This window comes from Cherax quadricarinatus, chromosome 8, assembly GCF_038502225.1.
Source record: "Cherax quadricarinatus isolate ZL_2023a chromosome 8, ASM3850222v1, whole genome shotgun sequence".
Taxonomy (NCBI): Eukaryota; Metazoa; Arthropoda; class Malacostraca; order Decapoda; family Parastacidae; genus Cherax; species Cherax quadricarinatus.
The window spans coordinates 25,256,574-25,281,898 of NC_091299.1; the positions used below are offsets into that span (position 1 = coordinate 25,256,574).

The 25,325-nt window shown below is 41.9% G+C and overlaps 1 protein-coding gene across 3 annotated transcripts in view; it reads right to left on the reverse strand.

Moving 5' to 3' along the window:
* The window catches only part of LOC138852413 (hydroxylysine kinase-like), a 103,718-nt gene that overhangs the window by 59,145 nt on the left and 19,248 nt on the right, over positions 1–25,325 (reverse strand). The window contains exons 1-2 of one of the 3 annotated variants that reach the window (XM_070082970.1): positions 21,224–21,342; positions 1,117–1,284 (exon numbers count right to left, since the gene is read on the reverse strand). In XM_070082970.1, the coding sequence (XP_069939071.1) occupies positions 1,117–1,278 (162 nt within the window). In that variant the 5' untranslated portion in view covers positions 1,279–1,284; positions 21,224–21,342. Of the gene's footprint in view, positions 1–1,116; positions 1,285–15,578; positions 15,838–21,223; positions 21,343–25,325 lie in introns of those variants that run through there. The other 2 variants (XM_070082969.1, XM_070082968.1) reach the window with 2 other exon arrangements.

The following is a 25,325-nucleotide window of genomic DNA, read 5'->3' on the forward strand; positions in this document are numbered from 1 at the left end:
TGTGACCAGATCTACCTGGAGTTCATTACCTTTGTACCTTGTTCAGCTATCAAAACTTTGGGGTCCAGTCCCTGGACCCATTATGTACCTCTGTAATCCTTTGACTACCTCCCACAGGATGGGTATGAGGTGCATAATAAAGATATTTATTACACTAACTAACACGTTGACAACATTTTCCCCCCTCAAGCTAAATCTCTAGAGACTCAGAGGATACACATACAGATATTTTCAATAGTCCCTCAGTGATAAGCACAAACACATAGCCATAAATGACACTTCTTCTAGTATACCCTATCAGTGAATTTAAGTGTCCCCCCAAGGTGGTATCCCGGCTCTCTCTTTTTCTTCATCTATATCAGTGACCAACCTAATGGTACTCAACTTGTCAAACCTCTCCTCTTTGTTGATGATACAACTTTTATATTACTGTACCAGGTCAAGACCCTTTGAAGCCCTGGCATATGGGATTTGTGTCTGTGGATCCACTTTGGCAAAATACCTCAAATCAACATTCAACAAAAAGCAGATATCAGAAGTATCACAAGCTCTAATTATAGGTAACATGTGATGCCTTAATTTCAAATTCCTAAACCTTCTAAAAGTAAATGCCATTCACATATACTAATGTTCACTCCACATCTGTGGAACACTGCACTATACTGCTGGTCCTGACATAAGATATTTCCTGGTAAATTGTAACAAAGCACACAGGCATCATATTAGTAACAAATATCTATTTGATGTTTGGAATTTTTGGGGGTCTAAGGAACGTAATCCTATTTTTCACCACAAGTTCTTCAGTTTCTTTTACGTGATTTCGTCTTTCACTTAAGTTTTAAAAATGTAACTACAGTGGACCCCCGGTTAACGATATTTTTTCATTCCAGAAGTATGTTCAGGTGCCAGTACTGACCGAATTTGTTCCCATAAGGAATATTGTGAAGTAGATTAGTCCATTTCAGATCCCCAAACATACACGTACAAACGCACTTACATAAATACACTTACATAATTGGTCGCATTCAGAGGTGATCATTATGTGGGGGTCCACTGTATTGTGTTGCTCATCGATCTACTGTATGTTAAATACACATGCCCAATAATTATACGTACCTGTATATAGAAATTTTTGTCATCATAGCTGTTGAGTTCCTTGACAGATAAAGTAGTAAGACCATAGATCTTGTTTACTATCGCAGGAACATCCCCCAGTTTTACCAATGGTCGAATTATCTGACCTGGCAGTAGCATTTCATTTTCAGATGAAGCAGACATCTTGATCTGAAAATTAAAATATAATGCAGTATTTAGACACAATGTAGTCAAGTGCCCTGACTTCACTTATTACATATATACAGTGGACCCTCGAGTTTCGTAAGCCTTGCGCATCATAAATTTCGACTTTCAATAACTTTTTTCGTCAAAATATAGCCTCGCAGTTCGTAATTTGCTTCGCCATTCGTTGCTCATCTGGAATGCATACGAGTGGCCTCCCAGCGTCTGTGTCACACAAAGGTGCCCCACACACCATTCCCAGTCAGTGTGGCATTGTTTATTGGCGAGTGACCATCACCCCATGCATTCATACTACACATTTCATAATAATCTATTATTTTTTGTGCTTGCAACTGCTAAATAACCCACCATTCATTTATTTAATGAATTTATTTTTTATTTGGACATGATACATAGTTGTACAAGGAAATATAGTGGTTGGGTGTACATGCCAAAAGCCCCTTGTATGCAGATCATTATGGGCAGGCTTAAAATTAACTTAAGATTAACTAAGCAATGATATATTCAGTAGTAAAAATTATAGTAAACAAATTACAACATGAAGTACAAATGAATATTTTGAATAAGAAGCAATATAGGTGTGCAAATTTGTAGCATAACAATGTATAATATAACAAAATGATCAATATACTATATGAAGCCATACAATTTATTAATCCGATCAAATCAAATAAAATCAATGATTTGTAGTGCAGAAACAGGTCATATGGTCATTAGACGAGTTACTGTGCATTCAAGAAAATGGAGTATTCTATTAGGTAATGTAATTAAAAAAAAACATAGTTTGATAGGTGTAGTGATACTGGTCCTGTGGGGAGCAGCAGCAGGATAATACTGCACCACCTCTAGGGGCCCTTAACAACAACAACAGTTTGGTGTGTGTCATGGGCACCAACACATGGTGTGTGATTCTCTCCTACTTTATCCATTTATCAGCGATGCAGATTACATGGTGAGTTTAAATATGTGGCCTGTAGTTATAACTTTTCTCTTGACATATGCAAGACATCACCATCCCTGTAGAAGCTATTATTAGATGTACTAGTCATTATATTTTGTTGTTGCAGAAGTACTATGAAGATTCTATGTTCAATAAAGCCTAGAGATAAGGCCTGTGTTTCTATCACAACAATTTATTGAACATAGAATCTTGGGCTACCTGGTGGTGATCCTGCGCTAGACTACATCACAACATGGAGCGTTTACTGAAACCTGAGAGGCTAGACTGTGACCCCAGCTTATCAACGGCTGCTCAGGAATGGAAGCACTGGTTTAAGACTTTCGAAAACTTCTTGGGAGCCCTTCCTAAAGAAGATCTAGATAAACTAAGTCTGCTCATCAATTTTGTGTCACCTAAGATATATGAGGCTATTTCTGAGTGTAATACCTACGAAGATGCTATCAAAACCCTCAAGTCTCAGTATATTAAACCTACAAATGAAATCTTTGCACGCTATCGCCTTGCAACTCGCCGCCAGCAGATTGATGAGTCCTTAGAGGAATACTTTCAAGCACTGAAAATTTTAGGTAAGGACTGTCACTTCCAAGCAGTGACAGCTGCTCAGTATTGTGAAGAGTCCATCAGGGATGCTTTTATCAGTGGCCTGCAATCACCAATAATAAGGCAGCGTTTATTGGAGAATAAAACTCTCGACTTAGCCGCTGCCTTTGACCAGGCAAGAGCTCTAGATTCAGCCCAGAAGAATTCTGAAGTATACAGTACCACTCAGCCTTCTCGAGTGGTAAGTGCTGCAATTCCTGACCAAGACTCTTGCAATGAAGTTACTGGGGAACCTGCCTCAGTGACAGCAGCAGCAGGTACGGTGTGTTTCTTTTGTGGTTTTTCAAGACATCCACGTCCAAAGTGTCCTGCTCGTGAAGCAATGTGCCATAAATGCCACAAGAAAGGTCACTTTGCTAAAGTATGTCGTGCTAATGCATCAACAAGAGCTAGTGCCTCCACACATTCCAGTGATCATGCGACTCTAGCAACAGTGACTTCTGCGGCTACTCCAAATTCACTGTCAAAGGCAGTTGTGAAAGTATTCATCAAAGGAACAGAAGTAGATGGTCTTATTGATAGTGGCAGCTCAGAGAGTTTCATCAACCTTGACTTAGTTAAACGGCTCTCCTTGACTCTACATCACTCATCAGGTACCGTTTCCATGGCATCAACATCTCTCTCTATTCAGACCTTAGGGTTTTGTAAGGTAAATCTCAGAGTTAATGGAAAGGATTATCAAGATGTACATTTAGCTATTCTGCCACAACTGTGCTCTGATGTTATCCTTGGTCAGGACTTTCAGAAGCTGCATGGTAGTGTCACCTTAACATATGGAGGTGAACTGCCTCCTCTTGTTGTCTGTGGACTTAGCACTTTAAGGGTAGACCCACCAAAGCTGTTTGCAAATCTTACCGCGGATTGCCATCCTATATCAGCTAAGTCACGCCGCTATTCTTATGAGGATCAGATGTTCATTGAGAAAGAAACTCAGAGGCTGCTGAAGGAGGGTATTATAGAACCGAGTGATTCCCCTTGGCGTGCACAGGTTGTTGTTGTTAAAGATGGTTATAGGAAACGGAGACTGGCTATCGATTACTCTGAGACAATCAACAAATTTACACTTCTTGATGGGTACCCTCTACCTCGAATTGACGATACAGTGAACAAAATTGCTCAGTACTACGTGTTTAGCACAATTGATCTGCAGAGTGCCTATCATCAAGTCCCTATAAGGAATGAAGATAAACCATACACAGCGTTTCAGGCTAGTGATGGCCTGTATCAGTTTACCAGAGTCCCTTTTGGAGTCACCAATGGGGTAGCCTGCTTCCAACGAATTATGGATTCACTCATTCAGGAAGAGCAACTCATGGGAACCTACGCGTATTTAGATAATGTTACCATTTGTGGCAAGACCCAGGAGGAACATGATGCAAACCTTGATAAGTTTTTGGAAGCCGCCAAGAAGAAAAATATCAGTTACAATGAGGAAAAGTGCACTTTTTCAACTAAAAGGCTTAGCATCCTTGGTTATGTAGTGGAAGGAGGTTCAATATTCCCAGACCCTGAACGACTACGACCTCTACGGGAACTTCCAATGCCTCAAGACAAAAAGTCACTCCGAAGAACTCTTGGTCTCTTTGCTTATTACTCACAATGGATCTACAACTATTCAAGTAAAGTCCGCCCATTGAGTGCTACCACATTTCCTGTGACAAAGGAAGCAGAAGCCGCTTTCCATACTCTCAAACAGGACATTGAAAACTCAGTAGTTCAAGCCATTGATGAGTCCCTACCATTCGAAGTGGAAACGGATGCATCTGACATTGCCATTGCTGCAGTCTTATCTCAGGCAGGACGACCAGTAGCCTTCTTTTCGAGAACTTTTCAAGGATCAGAGAAATGTTATGCTGCTGTAGAAAAGGAAGCCCAGGCCATCATAGAAGCAGTTCGCCACTGGAGGCATTATTTAACTGGTAGACATTTCACCATAAGGACTGACCAGCGGTCCGTGATGTATATGTTCGACAAGAGGCACAAAAGTAAGATAAAGAATGACAAGATATTACGCTGGAGGATGGAACTATCGTGTTATGACTTTGATATTCTGTACCGACCGGGTCAAGAGAACATCTCACCTGATGCATTCTCTAGGTCCCACTGTGGAGCAGCATGTCATGATTTGCAATCACTCTCAGCTCTCCACAAGGCTTTGTGTCACCCAGGAGTTACACGCCTGTACCATTTTGTCAAATCAAAGAACATGCCCTACTCAGTGGAAGATGTGCGACAAGTGATCAGAGCATGCAGAGTATGTGCAGAGTGCAAGCCAAACTTTCATCAGCCAGAGAAGACTCATCTCATAAAATCCACCCAGCCTTTCGAAAGATTGAATATAGATTTCAAAGGACCTCTACCAAGCACAAATCAGAATAGGTATTTCCTTAACATAGTAGATGAATATTCAAGGTTTCCCTTTGTATTCCCCTGTGCAAATATGGCTGCTTCAACTGTTATTAGTTGTCTTTCACAGTTGTTCTCTATTTTTGGTATGCCAGCTTATATCCATTCAGACAGGGGATCCTCGTTCATGAGTAACGAACTTCAGGAGTTTTTGGCTAGCAAAGGTATTGCCTGCAGCAGAACAACAAGCTACAACCCTCAAGGCAATGGTCAAGTGGAGCGGTTCAATGGTACTATATGGAAGGCAGTTACAATGACATTAAAGTCGCGCAATCTACCTGTTCAACACTGGCAAACTGTCCTACCTGATGCTCTTCACTCTATTAGATCACTGCTGTGCACAGCTACTAATGCAACCCCTCATGAAAGACTCCTCAACTATTCACGTCGTTCCTCTACGGGAGCCTCCGTGCCCACTTGGTTATGTCATCCTGGACCCGTTCTCCTGAAGAGTCACCGTAGGATGAACAAGACGGATCCTTTAGTGGAAGAGGTAGAACTCCTGCAAGCTAATCCACATTACGCCCACATTCGCTACCAAAATGGTGAAGAGACTACAGTATCTACAAGACATTTAGCCCCAGTTGAAATCCCTATTAGTGTGGAATCTCAAGATACACCAATAGATGTGAAAGATGCTTCGTTTTCTCCTGGAAAGCCCCTTGAGACTACCCCTATGGAAATAGAGGATTCTGCTCCAGCAGTTAATCAAACCCCGCTGGAAAATATCGAACCTGGTGAAGAGGCTCAAGGGCTACGAAGGTCGGGACGTGTACGTCGCCCACCTAACAGTTTGGGAGATTACTGTCTCTGATATTTTAGAAGGGGGAGATTGTAGTGATACTGGTCCTGTGGGGAGCAGCAGCAGGATAATACTGCACCACCTCTAGGGGCCCTTAACAACAACAACAGTTTGGTGTGTGTCATGGGCACCAACACATGGTGTGTGATTCTCTCCTACTTTATCCATTTATCAGCGATGCAGATTACATGGTGAGTTTAAATATGTGGCCTGTAGTTATAACTTTTCTCTTGACATATGCAAGACATCACCATCCCTGTAGAAGCTATTATTAGATGTACTAGTCATTATATTTTGTTGTTGCAGAAGTACTATGAAGATTCTATGTTCAATAAAGCCTAGAGATAAGGCCTGTGTTTCTATCACAACAATAGGGTCACAGGTTTTACATTTATGAGATACAGTTATTCAGTATTTATTTAGTTGTGGGTAAGTGGTTTTTAAGAAGAGTCTTGAACTGATAAACAGACAGTGTTTCTTTTATATTCACAGGTAATGAATTCCAGATTTTTGGGCTTTTTATGTGCACTGAGTTTTTACATAGTGTGAGATGGACACAGGGAACATCAAAGAGTGATCTGTGCCTTGTGTTATGGTCACGTGTTCTGTTGAGGTTGGTAAGGAGAAATTTTTGGGGACGGTTTATATCTGAGTTTAGTATTCTATGTATGTAGTAGGCACAATAATAAGTATGGATGTTCTGTACCATGGGCCAAAAGCCTCTAGTGCCAGCCCTTTGGTAAAGAAGGCGAGAAACACAATAGAATTTAAGAAAGAGCACACCAGCCAGGGTACTTCCCCCACACACAATTTGTTCTGAGTAAGACTTGTGCATGAGTGAAAAGAATTATCAAAGCTTATTGCTTGGGGAGAATTGAAAATTGGGTTGGCCAAATATTCTGTTAGTGGGAAATTCTGTGAAGGACCTGCCTAGTATGGGCCAACAGGTCTACTGCAGTGTTCCTACTATCTTATGTTCTTATGTACACCAGCCAGGGTACTTCCCCACACACCAGCCAGGATACTTCCCCACACAAACCAGCCCAGATGCTTCCCCACACACACCAGCCAGGGTACTTCTGCACACACACGATTTGATTTGAGTGGGACTTGTGCATGAGTGAACAGAATTATCAAAGCTTTTTGCTTGGGGAGAATTGAAAATTGGGTAGGGCAAATATTCTGTTAGTGGGATGGTTTGTGAAGGACCTGGTAAATTAGACATGTGTGCAACATTTGTTTCAGACTATGGAACAGAACTCTTCTCCAAGCTGAGGGACTATGACTTCATCTTCACTTCTCTACTGCTCCTGCCTACTTCCTGTATTCGACTGAAGAAGCCTATGTAGGCGAAACATTTCAGAATAAGGTTGCCTAACTGTTCCTTAAGTGTCTTACCTACCAACCTGTCAGTATTGTATACCATTTTGACATTCAACATTTGGTATCTTTAATGAAGAAACGTTTTGCCACACAGTGGCTTCATCAGTCCATACAAAGGAGAATGGTGAAGAACAGGAGGAATTTGAGGTAATCAGTCCCTCAGCCTTGAGTCAATGAGATCAGTCCATCAATCTTGAAGATTGATGGACTGATCACATCAATTCAAGGATGAGGGTCTGATTACCTCAAACTCCTCCTGTTCTTCACCATTCCCCTTTGTATGGACTGATGAAGCCACTGTGTGGCAAAATGTTTCCTCATTAAAGATACCCAAATGTTGCACATGTGTCTAATTTACCAACTTGTTGGTTCTCTGAACCATTCATCTACACTGTGAAGGATCTGCCTAATATGGGTCAACAGGTCTGTTGCAGTGTTCCTGCTCTCTTATGTTCTTATGTACACCAGCCAGGGTACTTCCCCACATACACCAGACAGGGTACTTCCCCACACACCAGACAGGGTACTTCCCCACACACCAGACAGGGTACTTCCCCACACCAGCCAGGATACTTCCCCAAACACACGATTTGATTTGAGTATACCTGGAGAGAGTTCTGGGGGTCAATGCCCCTGTGGCCCGGTCTGTGACCAGGCCTCATGGTGAGTCAGGGCCTGATCAACCAGACTTACTGCTGGCCACACATAATTCAACATACAAACCACAGCCTGGCTGGTCAGGTACTGACTTTAGATGCCTGTCCAGTGCCTGCTTGAAGACAGCCAGGGGTCTATTGGTAATCCCTCTGATATATGCTGGGAGGCAGTTGAACAGTCTTGGGCCCCTGACACTTATTGTGTTGTCTCTTATCATGCTAGTGGCACCCCTGCTTTTCATTGGGGGGATGTTGCACCGTCTCCTGAGTCTTTTGCTTTTGCAGGAAGAGATTTTCGTGTGCAAGTTTGGTACTAGCGCCTCTAGCATTTACCTGTACTTAGCTCAGCTGTGACTTGTACTTAACTCAGTGAGGATGTGTCTAGTGTACTCTGTGGATTGAACCTAGATGCCCTCCACTGAGTAACTTTACCAGCAGCTTTAGGAGGAATTAAGGGTAGAGAAGCAAGAGATATGGTGATTGATGGAGGAAAACAAGAGGATTTGTAGTAGTATTCCTGTTGTGAGTCCTCAGGTCAAGAAGGGAACCTGGGCAATGGCTGGACAGCATGGTATGAAGTTGAATATCAAGAAGACGAATGGAGAGGCAGAAATGATAAAGAAGAAAGAGACTGCTGTGGAAACTGTTGTGGAAACACTGAACGCATTCTCCGTGCTACCCGATGAATGAGAGTCGACTACTAGGAATGTCATGACGAATGACACCAAGGAAGGTAAAAACGTTGTTGTTGGGGATAAATATTTATTTCTACAAATACATGTACTGTAGAAGGTATACAGGCTAAGTTGATATCAATGACATATGTACTACTATATAGAAGGCCTCTTGTTCTTACTATAATCTGCTTAGCTAAGAGAATGCTGGAGGTCAGTCCCTTGTTTCATTATGTGTCTCTGCAATCTTTGACTACTACTCACTGAAAATATGATAGCTTTATTTCCAAAGAAGATACGTTAGTTGCAAAAGTTAATTGACAGTGTATATTTCTTACAATGGAAAAACACTAAGTTATTGATAGCATTTAGGGTTGGCTTAAGTTAGGATTAATACTAACAATAAAAAAAATATTGGACATTACCACACACTAAAATATAAAATTACACAGTTTAATGAAAATTTATCATTTATTGAAAGAGTTTAAATTTAAATTAAATGTTAAATTGAAACTTAATTTTCAATGGCTCTGGGGCTAAGGAATTGGACCAGCCCTCCCTTTCCTTGGAGTAAATCTGACTGCTTTCCATTTTTCCCAGGCACTGTAAGACCCTCCATCAGTCTGATGCTTCCCCGTGAATATAATAATAGTAATTCAATAGCATTAAAAAACACATATTATTACTAATACAATGCATACTGTATGTTCAAAAAATGTTATAAAGAGCTGCAAAGTAATAATGGTTTAAATATGATAAAATTTAAAAAAATAAGGAGCATCAAGTACAGAACACAAAATTTGCAAGTTTTCTTTTGAATACCTGGAGTTTACCTGGAGAGAGTTCCGGGGGTCAACACCCCCGCGGCCCGGTCAGTAACCAGGCCTCCTGGTGGATCAGAGCCTGATCAACCAGGCTGTTGCTGCTGGCTGCACGCAAACCAACGTACGAGCCACAGCCCGGCTGATCAGGAACTGACTTTAGGTGCTTGTCCAGTGCCAGCTTGAAGACTGCCAGGGGTCTGTTGGTAATCCCCCTTATGTGTGCTGGGAGGCAGTTGAACAGTCTCGGGCCCCTGACACTTATTGTATGGTCTCTTAACGTGCTAGTGACACCCCTGCTTTTCATTGGGGGGATGGTGCATCGTCTGCCAAGTCTTTTGCTTTCGTAGTGAGTGATTTTCATGTGCAAGTTCGGTACTAGTCCCTCTAGGATTTTCCAGGTGTATATAATCATGTATCTCTCCCTCCTGTGTTCCAGGGAATACAGGTTTAGGAACCTCAAGCGCTCCCAGTAATTGAGGTGTTTTATCTCCGTTATGCGCGCCGTGAAAGTTCTCTGTACATTTTCTAGGTCGGCAATTTCACCTGCCTTGAAAGGTGCTGTTAGTGTGCAGCAATATTCCAGCCTAGATAGAACAAGTGACCTGAAGAGTGTCATCATGGGCTTGGCCTCCCTAGTTTTGAAGGTTCTCATTATCCATCCTGTCATTTTTCTAGCAGATGCGATTGATACAATGTTATGGTCCTTGAAGGCGAGATCCTCCGACATGATCACTCCCAGGTCTTTGACGTTGGTGTTTCGCTCTATTTTGTGGCCAGAATTTGTTTTGTACTCTGATGAAGATTTAATTTCCTCATGTTTACCATATCTGAGTAATTGAAATTTCTCATCGTTGAACTTCATATTGTTTTCTGCAGCCCACTGAAAGATTTGGTTGATGTCCGCCTGGAGCCTTGCAGTGTCTGCAATGGAAGACACTGTCATACAGATTCGGGTGTCATCTGCAAAGGAAGACACGGTGCTGTGGCTGACATCCTTGTCTATGTCGGATATGAGGATGAGGAACAAGATGGGAGCGAGTATTGTGCCTTGTGGAACAGAGCTTTTCACCGTAGCTGCCTCGGACTTTACTCTGTTGACGACTACTCTCTGTGTTCTGTTAGTGAGGAAATTATAGATCCATCGACCGACTTTTCCCGTTATTCCTTTAGCACGCATTTTGTGCGCTATTACGCCATGGTCACACTTGTCGAAGGCTTTTGCAAAGTCTGTATATATTACATCTGCATTCTTTTTGTCTTCTAGTGCATTTAGGACCTTGTCGTAGTGATCCAATAGTTGAGACAGACAGGAGCGACCTGTTCTAAACCCATGTTGCCCTGGGTTGTGTAACTGATGGGTTTCTAGATGGGTGGTGATCTTGCTTCTTAGGACCCTTTCGAAGATTTTTATGATATGGGATGTTAGTGCTATTGGTCTGTAGTTCTTTGCTGTTGCTTTACTGCCCCCTTTGTGGAGTGGGGCTATGTCTGTTGTTTTTAGTAACTGTGGGACGACCCCCGTGTCCATGCTCCCTCTCCATAGGATGGAAAAGGCTCATGATAGGGGCTTCTTGCAGTTCTTGATGAACACAGAGTTCCATGAGTCTGGCCCTGGGGCAGAGTGCATGGGCATGTCATTTATCGCCTGTTCGAAGTCATTTGGCGTCAGGATAACATCGGATAGGCTTGTGTTAATCAAATTTTGTGGCTCTCTCATAAAAAATTCATTTTGATCTTCGACTCTCAGTCTGGTTAGCGGCTTGCTAAAAACTGAGTCATATTGGGACCTGAGTAGCTCACTCATTTCCTTGCTGTCATCTGTGTAGGACCCATCTTGTTTAAGTAGGGGCCCAATACTGGACGTTGTTATCGATTTTGATTTGGCATAGGAGAAATACTTTGGGTTTCTTTCGATTTCATTTATGGCTTTTAGTTCTTCCCGCGATTCCTGACTCCTAAAGGATTCTTTTAGCTTAAGTTCGATGCTTGCTATTTCTCTGACCAGTGTCTCCCTACGCATTTCAGATATATTGACCTCTTTTAGCCGCTCTGTTATTCTTTTCCGTCGCCTGTAAAGGGAGCGCCTGTCTCTTTCTATTTTACATCTACTCCTCCTTTTTCTTAGAGGAATAAGCCTTGTGCATACATCGAGTGCCACCGAGTTAATCTGTTCTAGGCATAAGTTGGGGTCTGTGTTGCTTAGTATATCTTCCCAGCTTATATCGGTTAGGACTTGGTTTACTTGGTCCCACTTTATGTTTTTTTTATTGAAGTTGAATTTGGTGAATGCTCTCTTGTGACTAGTCTCATTATGTCGGTCTGGGGCTCCACGCATACATGTCTGAACCTCAATTATGTTGTGATCTGAGTATATTGTTTTTGATATGGTGACATTTCTTATCAGATCATCATTGTTAGTGAAGATGAGGTCTAGTGTATTCTCCAGTCTAGTAGGCTCTATTATTTGCTGGTTTAAATTGAATTTTGTGCAGAGATTTAAAAGCTCGTGTGAGTGTGAGTTTTCATCAGAGCTGCCTCCTGGTGTTATTACTGCAACAATATTATTTGCTATATTCCTCCATTTTAGGTGCCTTAAGTTGAAATCCCCCAGGAGCAAGATGTTGGGTGCAGGAGCTGGAAGATTTTCCAGACAGTGGTCAATTTTTAACAGCTGTTCCTGGAATTGCTGGGATGTTGCATCCGGAGGCTTGTAGACTACCACAATGACTAGGTTTTGGTTCTCGACCTTTACTGCTAAAACTTCCACTACATTACTAAGGTTATACTTTATCTATACCTGGAGCAAGTTTCAGGGGTCAACGCCCCCACGGCCCGGTCCATGACTAGGCCTCACAGTGGATCAGGGCCTGAGCAACCAGGCTGTTACTGCTGGCTGTACATTATTCCCACATTCAAGGAAGGTTCCTTGCTGTGGCAGTGACTCTTTATCCAAGAAACTAGCTCTTTTCTCCAAAAATTTTGTTTTGTTTAAATCATTAATGTGAAGTGTTAGTAACTCAGGATAACCCAGTGAAATCAGTATTGTCATCACGGAATCACTTTTATGGGAAATAGTTACTGACAACTATTTCCTGGAATTTGGTCATTATTTTGTATTTTTTTAATAGAAAGTTGAAAGTGAACATAGAAAAGAGTAAGGTGATGAGGGTATCAAATGATTTAGATAAAGAAAAATTGGATATCAAATTGGGGAGGAGGAGTATGGAAGAAGTGAATGCTTTCAGATACTTGGGAGTTGACGTGTCGGCGGATGGGTTTATGAAGGATGAGGTTAATCATAGAATTGATGAGGGAAAAAAGGTGAGTGGCGCATTGAGGTATATGTGGAGTCAAAAAACGCTATCTATGGAGGCAAAGAAGGGAATGTATGAAAGTATAGTGGTACCAACACTCTTATATGGATGTGAAGCTTGGGTGGTAAATGCAGCAGCGAGGAGACGGTTGGAGGCAGTGGAGATGTCCTGTCTAAGGGCAATGTGTGGTGTAAATATTATGCAGAAAATTCGGAGTGTGGAAATTAGGAGAAGGTGTGGAGTTAATAAAAAGCATTAGTCAGAGGGCAGAAGAGGGGTTGTTGAGGTGGTTTGGTCATTTAGAGAGAATGGATCAAAGTAGAATGACATGGAAAGCATATAAATCTATAGGGGAAGGAAGGAGGGGTAGGGGTCGTCCTCGAAAGGGTTGGAGAGAGGGGGTAAAGGAGGTTTTGTGGGCGAGGGGCTTGGACTTCCAGCAAGCGTACGTGAGCGTGTTAGATAGGAGTGAATGGAGACGAATGATACTTGGGACCTGACGATTTGTTGGAGTGTGAGCAGGGTAATATTTAGTGAAGGGATTCAGGGAAACCGGTTATTTTCATATAGTCGGACTTGAGTCCTGGAAATGGGAAGTACAATGCCTGCACTTTAAAGGAGGGGTTTGGGATATTGGCAGTTTGGAGGGATATGTTGTGTATCTTTATACGTATATGCTTCTAAACTGTTGTATTCTGAGCACCTCTGCAAAAACAGTGATAATGTGTGTGTGGTGAAAGTGTTGAATGATGATGAAAGCATTTTCTTTTTGGGGATTTTCTTTCTTTTTTGGGTCACCCTGCCTTGGTGGGAGACGGCCGACTTGTTGAAAAAAAACAAAAACAAAAACAATCTATATACAGAAAGTGGCATCTACCTCTGTTATTCAGGAGGCAACTGTTCACTGTCTTGAACACTATGTGCTTAATTGTCCACTTATTGAGGAATATAGAGAAAGACAGCATAATAACCTATGTGACATGTCAAGATATCTTATTAATGAACATAAGATACCAGATATACTAAGCAAATTTCCTAAATTTGCTTGTAACAGATAAGTGAACTGTAGATATGTAGATATAAATCCAAATGTATTCCTGTTAACCCTTTTGGAGCCTAGTTCCTATGCCTTTTGTGTATCCATATGCTCTTACGCTACCGTCCACAGGATGGATGTGGGGTGCACAATATACTAGCAACTTCGGAGGCAAAATCTAAATCTAATCTTGTTCCCCAGAATGAATCTGCCTGTATTTCCTCCTCAATTTCTGCAACATTGCAAGTTCCTGATGACGTGTTGGTTGAAACACGAAGGGCCTAGAGCTATCATTCAATTGCCCACATGGTTAATTTGCATCTTTACTGCTCGTCTGCAATTACTGCAAATGTTAATATGTATGATATTTGTAGTTGCCTAAATATGTGAACCTGTACCTGAATAAAATATGGGAGTTTAACGAAGTAGGAAGTTTTATTCAGGTGTGTGGAAAATTACATTTATCTCAATGTATCATTATTTACATAACAGTAAATGAACAAAGATAATTATTATTTATCAGTTAGACAAGTAGGAATTTGGGACACTAGGTCGCAAAAAAATGTCCCCCTTCGATACCTACCACTGTCATAACCACAAGTTACTCTGGACCTATTATTTACAAATAAAAAATACATCACCTGGCATACTGGTAAATATATAAATTTGTGGACTGTATATTAAAAATAATAAATGATTATAGATACACATATACATAACAGAAGGAGAATATCTTAAAAATCACTCACCAATTTAACTGGAGATTAAGTTGTATCATACTCAGAAAACCTCACTGTCTATACATGAAAATAACAACTGGCCAGAGTTATAACATAACAGACTTATCTGAGGTTCCTGGAGTTGTCCTGTCGCCTGATATCTCAAGTTATGCAGGAATGCACATCCAACAATTTCGCCTCCTATTTGAGGTGTCAGCCCAATTTTAACCTCTACAGCACGAAAATTCCTTCCCATTACACTAACGTCGTATACAATTCAAATTAACAATGGCGACTGACCTTCCCAGCCGCAGGTTTCCCATTTTCGATAACATACTTCTTTTAAAAATACAATATAGGGCATCTATTTATCTATAAATTACCGTATTTCCGGAAAATATATACAGTATTTTCCACAAGGTGCATTACAATAATAATAATATTTATTTACTACAAGTACATGTACAAGGTATACAGACCATAGCTGACAACAATGACATACTACTGTATAAAAAGCAGCTTGTTATGCTGAGCATTTCCCACAAATTAGGTCAGTTTTGTCCCAGGATGCGACCCAAACCAGTCCACTAACACCCAGGTACCCATTTTACTGATAGGTGAACAGGGACAGATCCAATTCCCTAGATCAAGAGCCCCTCACCAGCGTCAAGGAACCTCCCTTGAGGGGTTATTCATGTACAGGCACACATAAATATAGTTACACAAATTGTCACACATAGTAACATATGTGTGAATTACCCACAGTAACCTTCCCCCCCCCCCCCCAAAAAAAAAAAAAAAGTGACATTTCTACTGGGGTCCTTTTTTTCCCTGGAGGTCCTTTACTTCTCTGCCCCAAGACACGATCACACAACTATCAGCTAACGCCCAGGTACCTACTTACTATTAGGTAAACAGGGACAGCAGGTGTCAGAGAGCAACAAGGCCAACTTTCTCACTCATTTATGCTGAGGCAGTTATCAGCACTGACTACCTCAGCAGAGGTAACCATGGTTCAGGACGGGTACAAGATTCCTTTGCCCTTATTCAGGCAGCTGTATCTCATGGGTCTATTTTATCATAACTCAATAAGTTCCAATTTTTCCGAAATAAAAGTATTCATTATTTTCTTTGAGGTTTCTAGAGCCGCCGCAGCTGACGCCGTACGGAGCCCCGCTTGCCCAGTTTCTGGTGAAGAAACATCATGGTATAAACCTTGGTAATAAATACCGACAAGTTGGTTTAGAAAGACACGTAAGCAAACACTATAACATATTTATTAGAAAACGTTTCGGTCCTGGGACCTTGATCAAGGTCCCAGGACCGAAACGTTTTCTAATAAATATGTTATAGTGTTTGCTTACGTGTCTTTCTAAACCAAGAAACATCATAAACCTGGTTGGGATTTGGGACGACGAAAAGTGCCAATTAGGTCAGGTGGACCTAAACCCTGACGAGCAAGACGACCACACGAGACCATGTTAACGACCGGCTTCCCCCAGTTTTTTTTTTTAGTTTAATGTTTTTATTATGCACACCATACCCGTCCTGTGGGCGGTAGTCAAAAAAGATTACAGTGGTACATAATGGGTCCAGGGACTGGACCCCAAAGTTAGATCTGGTTACAATCATGACAAGTTACAACGGTAATGAATCATCTACACGTTTACACATGGTCTATTCATAGTTTTACTTAGTTTATACATGGACTATGTAGATGAATGGTTCAGAGAACCGACATGTTGATAAATTAGACACATGTGCAACTCTTGGGTATCTTTATTGAGGAAACGTTTCGCCACACAGTGGCTTCATCAGTCCATACAAAGGAGAATCTTGAAGAACAGGAGGAGAATGAGGTAATCAGTCCCTCAACCTTGAGTCGATGTGGTCAGTCCATCAATCTTGAATAGAATACGGCATACGTGCTGAGAAGGAGCTTATAAACCGTTGGCAGGAGAGGTGCAGCAGTCATAGGTCGTGTAACATTTGTTCAATGTTGAAGTAGGTCGTGCCCAAGAATTAGGCAATTGAACAATTAGGCAACATTGAACAAATGTTACACCACCTATGACTGCTGCACCTCTCCTGCCAACGGTTTATAAGCTCCTTCTCAGCACGTATGCCGTATTCTATTCAAGATTGATGGACTGACCACATCGACTCAAGGTTGAGGGACTGATTACCTCATTCTCCTCCTGTTCTTCAAGATTCTCCTTTGTATGGACTGATGAAGCCACTGTGTGGCGAAACGTTTCCTCAATAAAGATCCCCAAGAGTTGCACATGTGTCTAATTTATCATACATGGACTATACAGGGGGGAGAGAGGACTTAGCAGCAATCAGTGAAGAGGTGGGGCCAGGAGCTATGAATCGACCCCTGCAACCACAAATAGGCGAGTACAAATAGGTGAGCACGCACACACATGGGACCAGGAGCTTGGACTCGACCCCTGCAACCTCAACTTCGTGAGTACACACACACACACACACACACACACACACACACACACACACACACACACACACACACACACACACACACACACGTGATAATGCTTTATTTAGAGTGAGTAAAGTCAGGTTATTTTTCCAGAATGGTTTGTAATGTACCAGTGTGGATAAAATACTTTGCCATTTGTTGAACATTTCTGAGTGAGTTGTCTCTGAATTCATACTCCAGATATACTCCACTCCAGTACATAGTGACGCAGGGTGTGACAATAGTCCATCTGGTAAAGTTAACGTTTCGTTTGGTCTACATCTGGTGGTGGTGATTTAACCTGCCAAAGATACTTGTAACCGAGCCGGAGCCGGGCAGTAGTGACATCCAAGAGTCTGCTTATTTTGTTGGAAACACCATAGACATGTGGCTTCTTCTGCATGATAGAATGATTATAGATGGACTGACTGGTAATCTCCCCGAGTCTTAAGTCAATAAACTTCAGTTGAAGTTCTTTTCGCATTATTCTCACACTGCTAACTGACAACCCAAGATTGTAATCTACTCCCTCTTTGAAAGCATACAGCTTAGCCAATTTATCAGTTCTTTCATGCATCTGAAGACCAATGTGAGATGGAATCCACAGCATGTGCACTCTGACTCCACTGTCCACAATCTTACCATACCTGTGTCTGGCTTCTGACACAAGCATGCCACAATTTATACTTAATGAGTTGAGAGCATTTATGGATGACAGAGAATCAGTTACAATTAAAGTGTCAACCTTAGATACATGGACGCATTTGAGTGCAAGGAGTATGACAAACAGTTCTGTTTGAAGGGTAGATGCGTGCTCCAATTTCTTTATGAGAGCCATCACTCTGTATGACAACAGAACTACCAGCTGCATCAGTGGACTGGTGAACAGAACCATCAACGTAAATAATTTGTGAAAGAGTGTTCTGTGTAACTAAGTTATCAATACAGCTTAAGGCATCATGTTTGGCTTCAAGGCGAAGCTTTGGTAATGATTTAAGAAGAATTTTTTTTTTTTTTTTTTGGGGGGGGGGGAGGGATGGAGGAATAGTAGTTTGGAATGGGGTAATATCCTATGGAGCAGGGAAGTGCCGCTGTTGGCTTACTTGACATAGATCATGTATCTGATTCATGCGGAGGTCGGTTCCAGTTTTTTCGATCCATCTGGAAGGATGCTCACCAGTGCTGAGGAAAGTTTGGAGGGATTCTGTGCAGGGGTTTGAATGGGCTAACCTAAGCATATTGACCCCAATTAGGATATTTCTTTCAGTAACACGATCTCTGATGCTTGGAATATCAAGTTCTTTCCGCATATTAAGATAGGTAGGATAATTGATTAAGATAGGTAGGATAATTGATAAAGATAGGATAATTGATCAAAGATAGGTAGGATAATTGATTCAAACGTAGATGTTAGGGAACTTCAGGAGGATTTAGACAAACTCTACTCTTGAGGAAATGGTATGGTGATACCGACAAGATGTGGAAAAAGACACTTATGTACAGTTCAGGACATTTTTTCTCATCACCACAGTGGACAAAGGAGGAGGAGGAGTCATCCTCAACAGTACAGACTACGTTAGTAAGATGCAAGATTTATTGAACGACTCCAACACATACGTTTCCATCCCCGAACATGCATGGAGGAAAGAAACAGATTCTTTTCTCAGTAAGACCCGCAGTATACTCAGGAAATCAGAAGGTAAAAAGCTCTTGCGCCTCATCCCTACCAACCCCAAGTCAGCTAGACTTTATGGTTTACCAAAGACCCACAAACCAAATGTGCCTATGAGACCCATTACATCTGGAATCGGCAGCGCCCCTCACAGTCTAGCAGGAGTTTTGGCGAAATATTTGTCAAAGCTCCTGGGTACAATCAGTCAGGCTCATCTAAAGCATTCGGGTGACCTCCTTAACCGTATCAGGGATCTCGACATGAGTGATAAGAAGCTTGCAAGTTTTGACGTGACTGCCTTATTCACCAATGTCCCAGTTGATCAAGCCACTGATCTTCTTCGCAGGGTGATTAAAGATGATACAGAGTTACCTGTACCCCGCCAAGATTTTGTGAGCCTTGTCGAACTTTGTGTTCGTTATAACTGTTTTAGGTTCGAGGACAAGAAGTACAAACAACTCTTCGGACTAGCCATGGGATCCCCCCTTAGTGCAGTTCTTGCCAATTTATATATGGAGGACCTGGAATCAAGAAGGATCCTCAGTAACATCCCTCGTTCAGTTACTTGGATGCGGTACGTAGATGATATTTTGGTCATTGTACCCAAAAATCTTGACGTACAGGGCATCCTCAACACCATCAACACTCTGGAACCTGCTATTAAATTTACTCTAGAGGAGGAGAAGGACAACCAGTTACCTTTTCTCGACGTTCTCTTACGCACAGGGGAAAACAAACTTTCTTTTAAAGTCTACCGGAAGCCTACCTACAAGAATGATCTTCTACATTTCTTCTCTCACCATGACACAAGAACTAAAAGAGGGGTAGTTATTGGCTTCTTTCTGAGAGCCTACAGAATTTCCAGTCCGCAGTTCCTCGAAGAAGAATGTACATACATCACCAACTCTTTTAGTTCACTACACTTTCCCTTATACTTCATACGTGACTGCAGGAAACGTGCAACACGTATCCTCAGCAAGACCAACACCTATCAAATTGAAGAAAAGCCTTCAAGTTACATCGTTTTACCGGTCAGCAACGTTGCCACTAATGTTTCAAAAATGTTTGACAGAAAACTGGCTAAAATATCTACCAGCTCTTCAACTACTATTAGGAACCTGATACAAAAACCCAAGCATGATTCTGGCACAAGTGCAGGAATCTACACTATACCATGTGGGGGGTGTGACAAAGTATATGTAGGGGAAACAGCCAGAACTCTGGACATTAGGATAGCAGAACACAAAAATGCTTGCAGAAATGATGACCGCAAAAACGCATGTGTTCAACATAGAGACGATGTTGGACACCTCATGAAATTCAATGAAGCTAAACTAGTTATTAAAGAAGACGACTTAAGACGGAGAAAATGCATTGAAGCTGCACTAATTTCTGTCAGTAACACTATAAAGCAAAAATCCGGTAGTTACAGTATTTCAAAATTACTAAGCAAGAGGATATTATGAGAGTAAGACACATGTGCAACATCTGGGTATCTTTATTGTAGACGTTTCGCCATCCAGTGGCTTTATCAATACAAATTCCAGGACATAACTTGAAGACAGTAGAACTATGTACAGAAGATGAGGTAATCAGTCCCTCAACCTAGGAGTAGGTGCGAACAGCACCACGACTATGGTGCTGTTCGCACCTACTCCTAGGTTGAGGGACTGATTACCTCATCTTCTGTACATAGTTCTACTGTCTTCAAGTTATGTCCTAGAATTTGTGTTGATAAAGCCACTGGATGGCGAAACGTCTACAATAAAGATACCCAGATGTTGCACATGTGTCTTACTCTCATCTTGTCGGTATTATATACCATTCGTACACAAGAGGATATTACCCATCCTGGGAACTGGTATTACTTGATGCCAGCAGGTCCCTCTCTAGCCTCACCTTCTTAGTTCCATTACTACTACTACTACTACTACTACTACTACTACCACCTCTACCCACGCATCACCTCACCTGACTCCCGCCACTATATATATATGTGTTTTCTTAGTTTTCTCTGTATTAGGACTGAAGAAGCCACTCGTGGCGAAACGTTTCCTTTATTAAATGTCCTGAACTGTACATAAGTGTCTTTTTCCACAAACTCTACTCTTGGTCAGAAAAGTGGCAGATGCAGTTCAATGTAGATAAATGCAAGGTTCTGAAGCTCGGGAGTGTCCATAACCCTAGCACTTATAAGTTAAATAATGTAGAACTTAGCCATACAGATTGCGAAAAGGACTTGGGGGTTATGGTAAGCAGCAACCTTAAACCAAGACAGCAATGCCTAAGCGTACGTAATAAGGCAAATAGATTACTGGGATTTATATCAAGAAGTGTAAGCAACAGAAGTCCAGAGGTCATACTGCAGCTTTATACATCATTAGTAAGGTCTCACCTAGATTATGCAGCTCAATTCTGATCAGGCGCTGATCCACCAGGAGGCCTGGTCACAGACCGGGCCGCGGGGGCGTTGACCCCCGAAACTCTCTCCAGGTAAACTCCATATTACAGAATGGACATAAATTCGTTAGAAAACATTCAGCGTAGGATGACTAAATTAATACATAGCATTAGAAATCTTCCTTATGAAGAAAGATTGAAGACTCTTAAGTTACATTCACTTGTTAGGCGAAGAATGAGGGGAGACCTGATCGAAGTGTATAAGTGGAAGATAGGTATTAATAAAGGGGATATTGTTAGGTAAGACACATATGCAACAGTTAGGTATCTTTATTTCGAAACGTTTTCGCCTACACAGTAGGCTTCTTCAGTCGAGTACAGACAAGTTGATAGAAGCAGAAGATACTTGAAGACGATGTAATCAGTCCATCACCCTTAAAGTTTTGAGGTGGTCAGTCCCTCAGTCTGGAGAAGAGCATTGTTCCGTTGTCTGAAACAATATGAAGTTGAAGTGACAGGATGGAGCCTTTATATAGTGCCAGGAGGTGAGACGTAGGTTGGTTTGGGAGGGCAGGTCCCTCTCAAACCCAGCCGTTCTCACTAGTAGAGGTCGAAGTTGATGGTCTGTACCAAGATACCCTTGTGTTGCAGTGTCTGACAGAATGAACATTAAAATGGTATAAAATACCGACAGATTGTTAGGTAAGACACATATGCAACAGTTAGGTATCTTTATTTCGAAACGTTTCGCCTACACAGTAGGCTTCTTCAGTCGAGTACAGACAAGTTGATAGAAGCAGAAGATACTTGAAGACGATGTAATCAGTCCATCACCCTTAAAGTTTTGAGGTGGTCAGTCCCTCAGTCTGGAGAAGAGCATTGTTCCGTTGTCTGAAACAATATGAAGTTGAAGTGACAGGATGGAGCCTTTATATAGTGCCAGGAGGTGAGACGTAGGTTGGTTTGGGAGGGCAGGTCCCTCTCAAACCCAGCCGTTCTCACTAGTAGAGGTCGAAGTTGATGGTCTGTACCAAGATACCCTTGTGTTGCAGTGTCTGACAGAATGGGTTTGAGAGGGACCTGCCCTCCCAAACCAACCTACGTCTCACCTCCTGGCACTATATAAAGGCTCCATCCTGTCACTTCAACTTCATATTGTTTCAGACAACGGAACAATGCTCTTCTCCAGACTGAGGGACTGACCACCTCAAAACTTTAAGGGTGATGGACTGATTACATCGTCTTCAAGTATCTTCTGCTTCTATCAACTTGTCTGTACTCGACTGAAGAAGCCTACTGTGTAGGCGAAAACGTTTCGAAATAAAGATACCTAACTGTTGCATATGTGTCTTACCTAACAACCTGTCGGTATTTTATACCATTTTAATGTTCAAAGGGGATATTAACAAGGTCTTGAGGATATCTCTCCAAGAGAGAACCCGCAGTAATGGATTTAAATTAGATAAGTTTAGATTTAGAAAGGACATAGGAAAGTATTGGTTTGGAAATAGGGTAGTTGATGAGTGGAACAGTCTACCTAGTTGGGTTATTGAGGCTAGGACTTTGGGTAGTTTCAAATTTAGGTTGGATAAGTACATGAGTGGGAGGGGTTGGATTTGAGTGGGACTTGCACATCGGAGCTTGTTTCTAGGGTGGCATTGAAAATTGGGTTGGTCAAATGTTTGTTAGTGGGATGAATTGTAAAGGACCTGCCTAGTATGGGCCAACAGGCCTGCTGCAGTGTTCCTCCTTTCTTATGTTCTTAAAATTTTGGCAGTACGAGGGCATCCTAGGATGATCCTCATTGCTTCGTTCTGCAGTTTTTCCAGCCCTCCAAGCTTCCAGTCAGACACGAGTGCAAGTAGTGGCGCAGCATAATCAACCAATGATCTAACATAAGCAAGATACATCATTTTCACAATTTTAACATTAGCTCCATACCTGGGATGAAAACCTGCCACAACTCTAAGTGATGGACTGACCACATCGACTCAAGGTTGAGGGACTGATTACCTCATTCTCCTCCTGTTCTTCAAGATTCTCACTACATCAACCAAATCTTTCAGTGGGCTGCAGAAAACAATATGAAGTTCAACGATGAGAAATTTCAATTACTTTGTATGGACTGATGAAGCCACTGTGTGGCGAAACGTTTCCTCAATAAAGATACCCAAGAGTTGCACATGTGTCTAATTGATCATCATAACATTAAGTAAAGCATTAATTAGAATACTGAATAGAGTGGGACTAAGCACACCTTGTGGGGTTCCTATTTCAAAATCTTTAGTTACACTTCTATGTCTCAGGAACAACATAGACGACTTTATATTGGACAGGTAGCCTTTAATCCAGCGAAGAAGCCATCCTCCAACATTTATTCCCCTCAAGGAAGGTTTCTTGATGTTGGTGAGGGGCTCTTGATTTAGGGAATTGGATCTGTGCTCCAGTTCCCCGAATTAAGCCTGAATGAATGCCTTCCACATCCCCCCCCCCTAAGCGCTGTATAATCCTCCGGGTTTAGCGCTTCCCCATTGATTATAATAATAATAATAATCCAACATATATTCTGGCAAGTTCACTAATGATTACATGTCGGTTGGCTATATCAAAAGCAGATTTAAGGTCAAGGAAGGTAGTGTATGAGCTGTCAGTGTGCAGAGTGAGAAAGGTGGTTATGCAATGATGCACACTCCTTCCATGCATGAAATCATGCAACCGGGTAGACAAATTTTTTTTAATTCTGTGCATGATACGATTAAGAATCATCCTCTCGAATGTTTTACACAAGCAGCTCTAGTAAGAGATATTGGGGGAAATGAGTTTTTGTTGATTGTGCTTAGGAATGGGAATGATGAGGCTGTTGGTTCAAGATTTAGGGAGCTTCCCAGTTACATAGCTCATGTTATGTAATTCAAATAAAGGATTACCTAGTACTCTACATAGCAATCTGAGTATGTTGTAACACCATCCTTCCCAGGCGACGTGGAGCTGCCCTTTGTTAGTGTTGCATCAAGTTCAAAGTTAGTGAAAGAATGTTGCAGCCATCTTCCTTGCTGAGCATAGAACAAATCAGTCTCTCCCTTGCATCATGTTTGTCCATTAATTTCGCCTGCGTGATACTGGGAAGACTGTCATAGCTAGATGTGGAAGCCCAAGCGCTAACTCATTCGCCCTATGTAAGGGATGAGGGTGAACGATTTGATCAGTCCTGTTACCCTTAATTCTGTTTATATCCCTCCAAGCCCGGCTAAGTTGAGTGTGAGCATTGAGACCACTGACAATTTTTTCCCAGTGTGTTTGCCGCTTCTCTGTCATACGCTCTCTGGCGGCAGCAAGAGCAGTTTGGAAGAGACAACATTTCTGGGGTACGATGTTTTCTATAGACTAATTCTAGTGTGCAAGCAGTACGTTTCAATGTTTGATGTTTAGGATCATTGTAATTGGCATGATTTTTATAGGAGGTATGATTACTAGCCGTAGATTCGAGGGAACTGGACTCTCCTCCCAGGGCCTGGTTCATGACTCTCAGCATCAAGGTACTGGGGAGGAGAATCCAGCTCCTGGTTCATGACCCCAGCATCAAAATGCTGGTGAGGAGAGTCCATTTCCTGGTTCATGGCCTCCAGCATCAAGGTGCTGGTGAGGATAGTCCAGCTCCTGGTTCATGACTACCCCAGCATCAAGATGCTGGGGAAGAGAGTCAAGCCCCTGGTTCATGACTACCCCAGCATCAAGGTGCTGGGGAGTAGAGTCAGCTCCTGGTTCATGATTACCCCAGCATCAAGGTACTGGGGAGGAGAGTCCAGCTCCTGGTTCATGACTCTCCCAGCATGAAGGTGCTGGGAAGGAGAGTCCAGCTCTTGGTTCACACATCTGCATTGGAGAACAATCAATATGCGATCAAAATTGTAACAATAGACAGAGTAAAGTCAGAGGAAGCTACATAGAAAAGCTCTGTTCCACAAGTTACAGTACTCGATCCCATCATGTTCCTCATCCTCATATCTGACATAGACAAAGATGTAAGACACATCACCGTGTTCTTCTTTGCTAACGATACCAGAATTTGTATGACAGTGTCCTCCAATAAAGACACT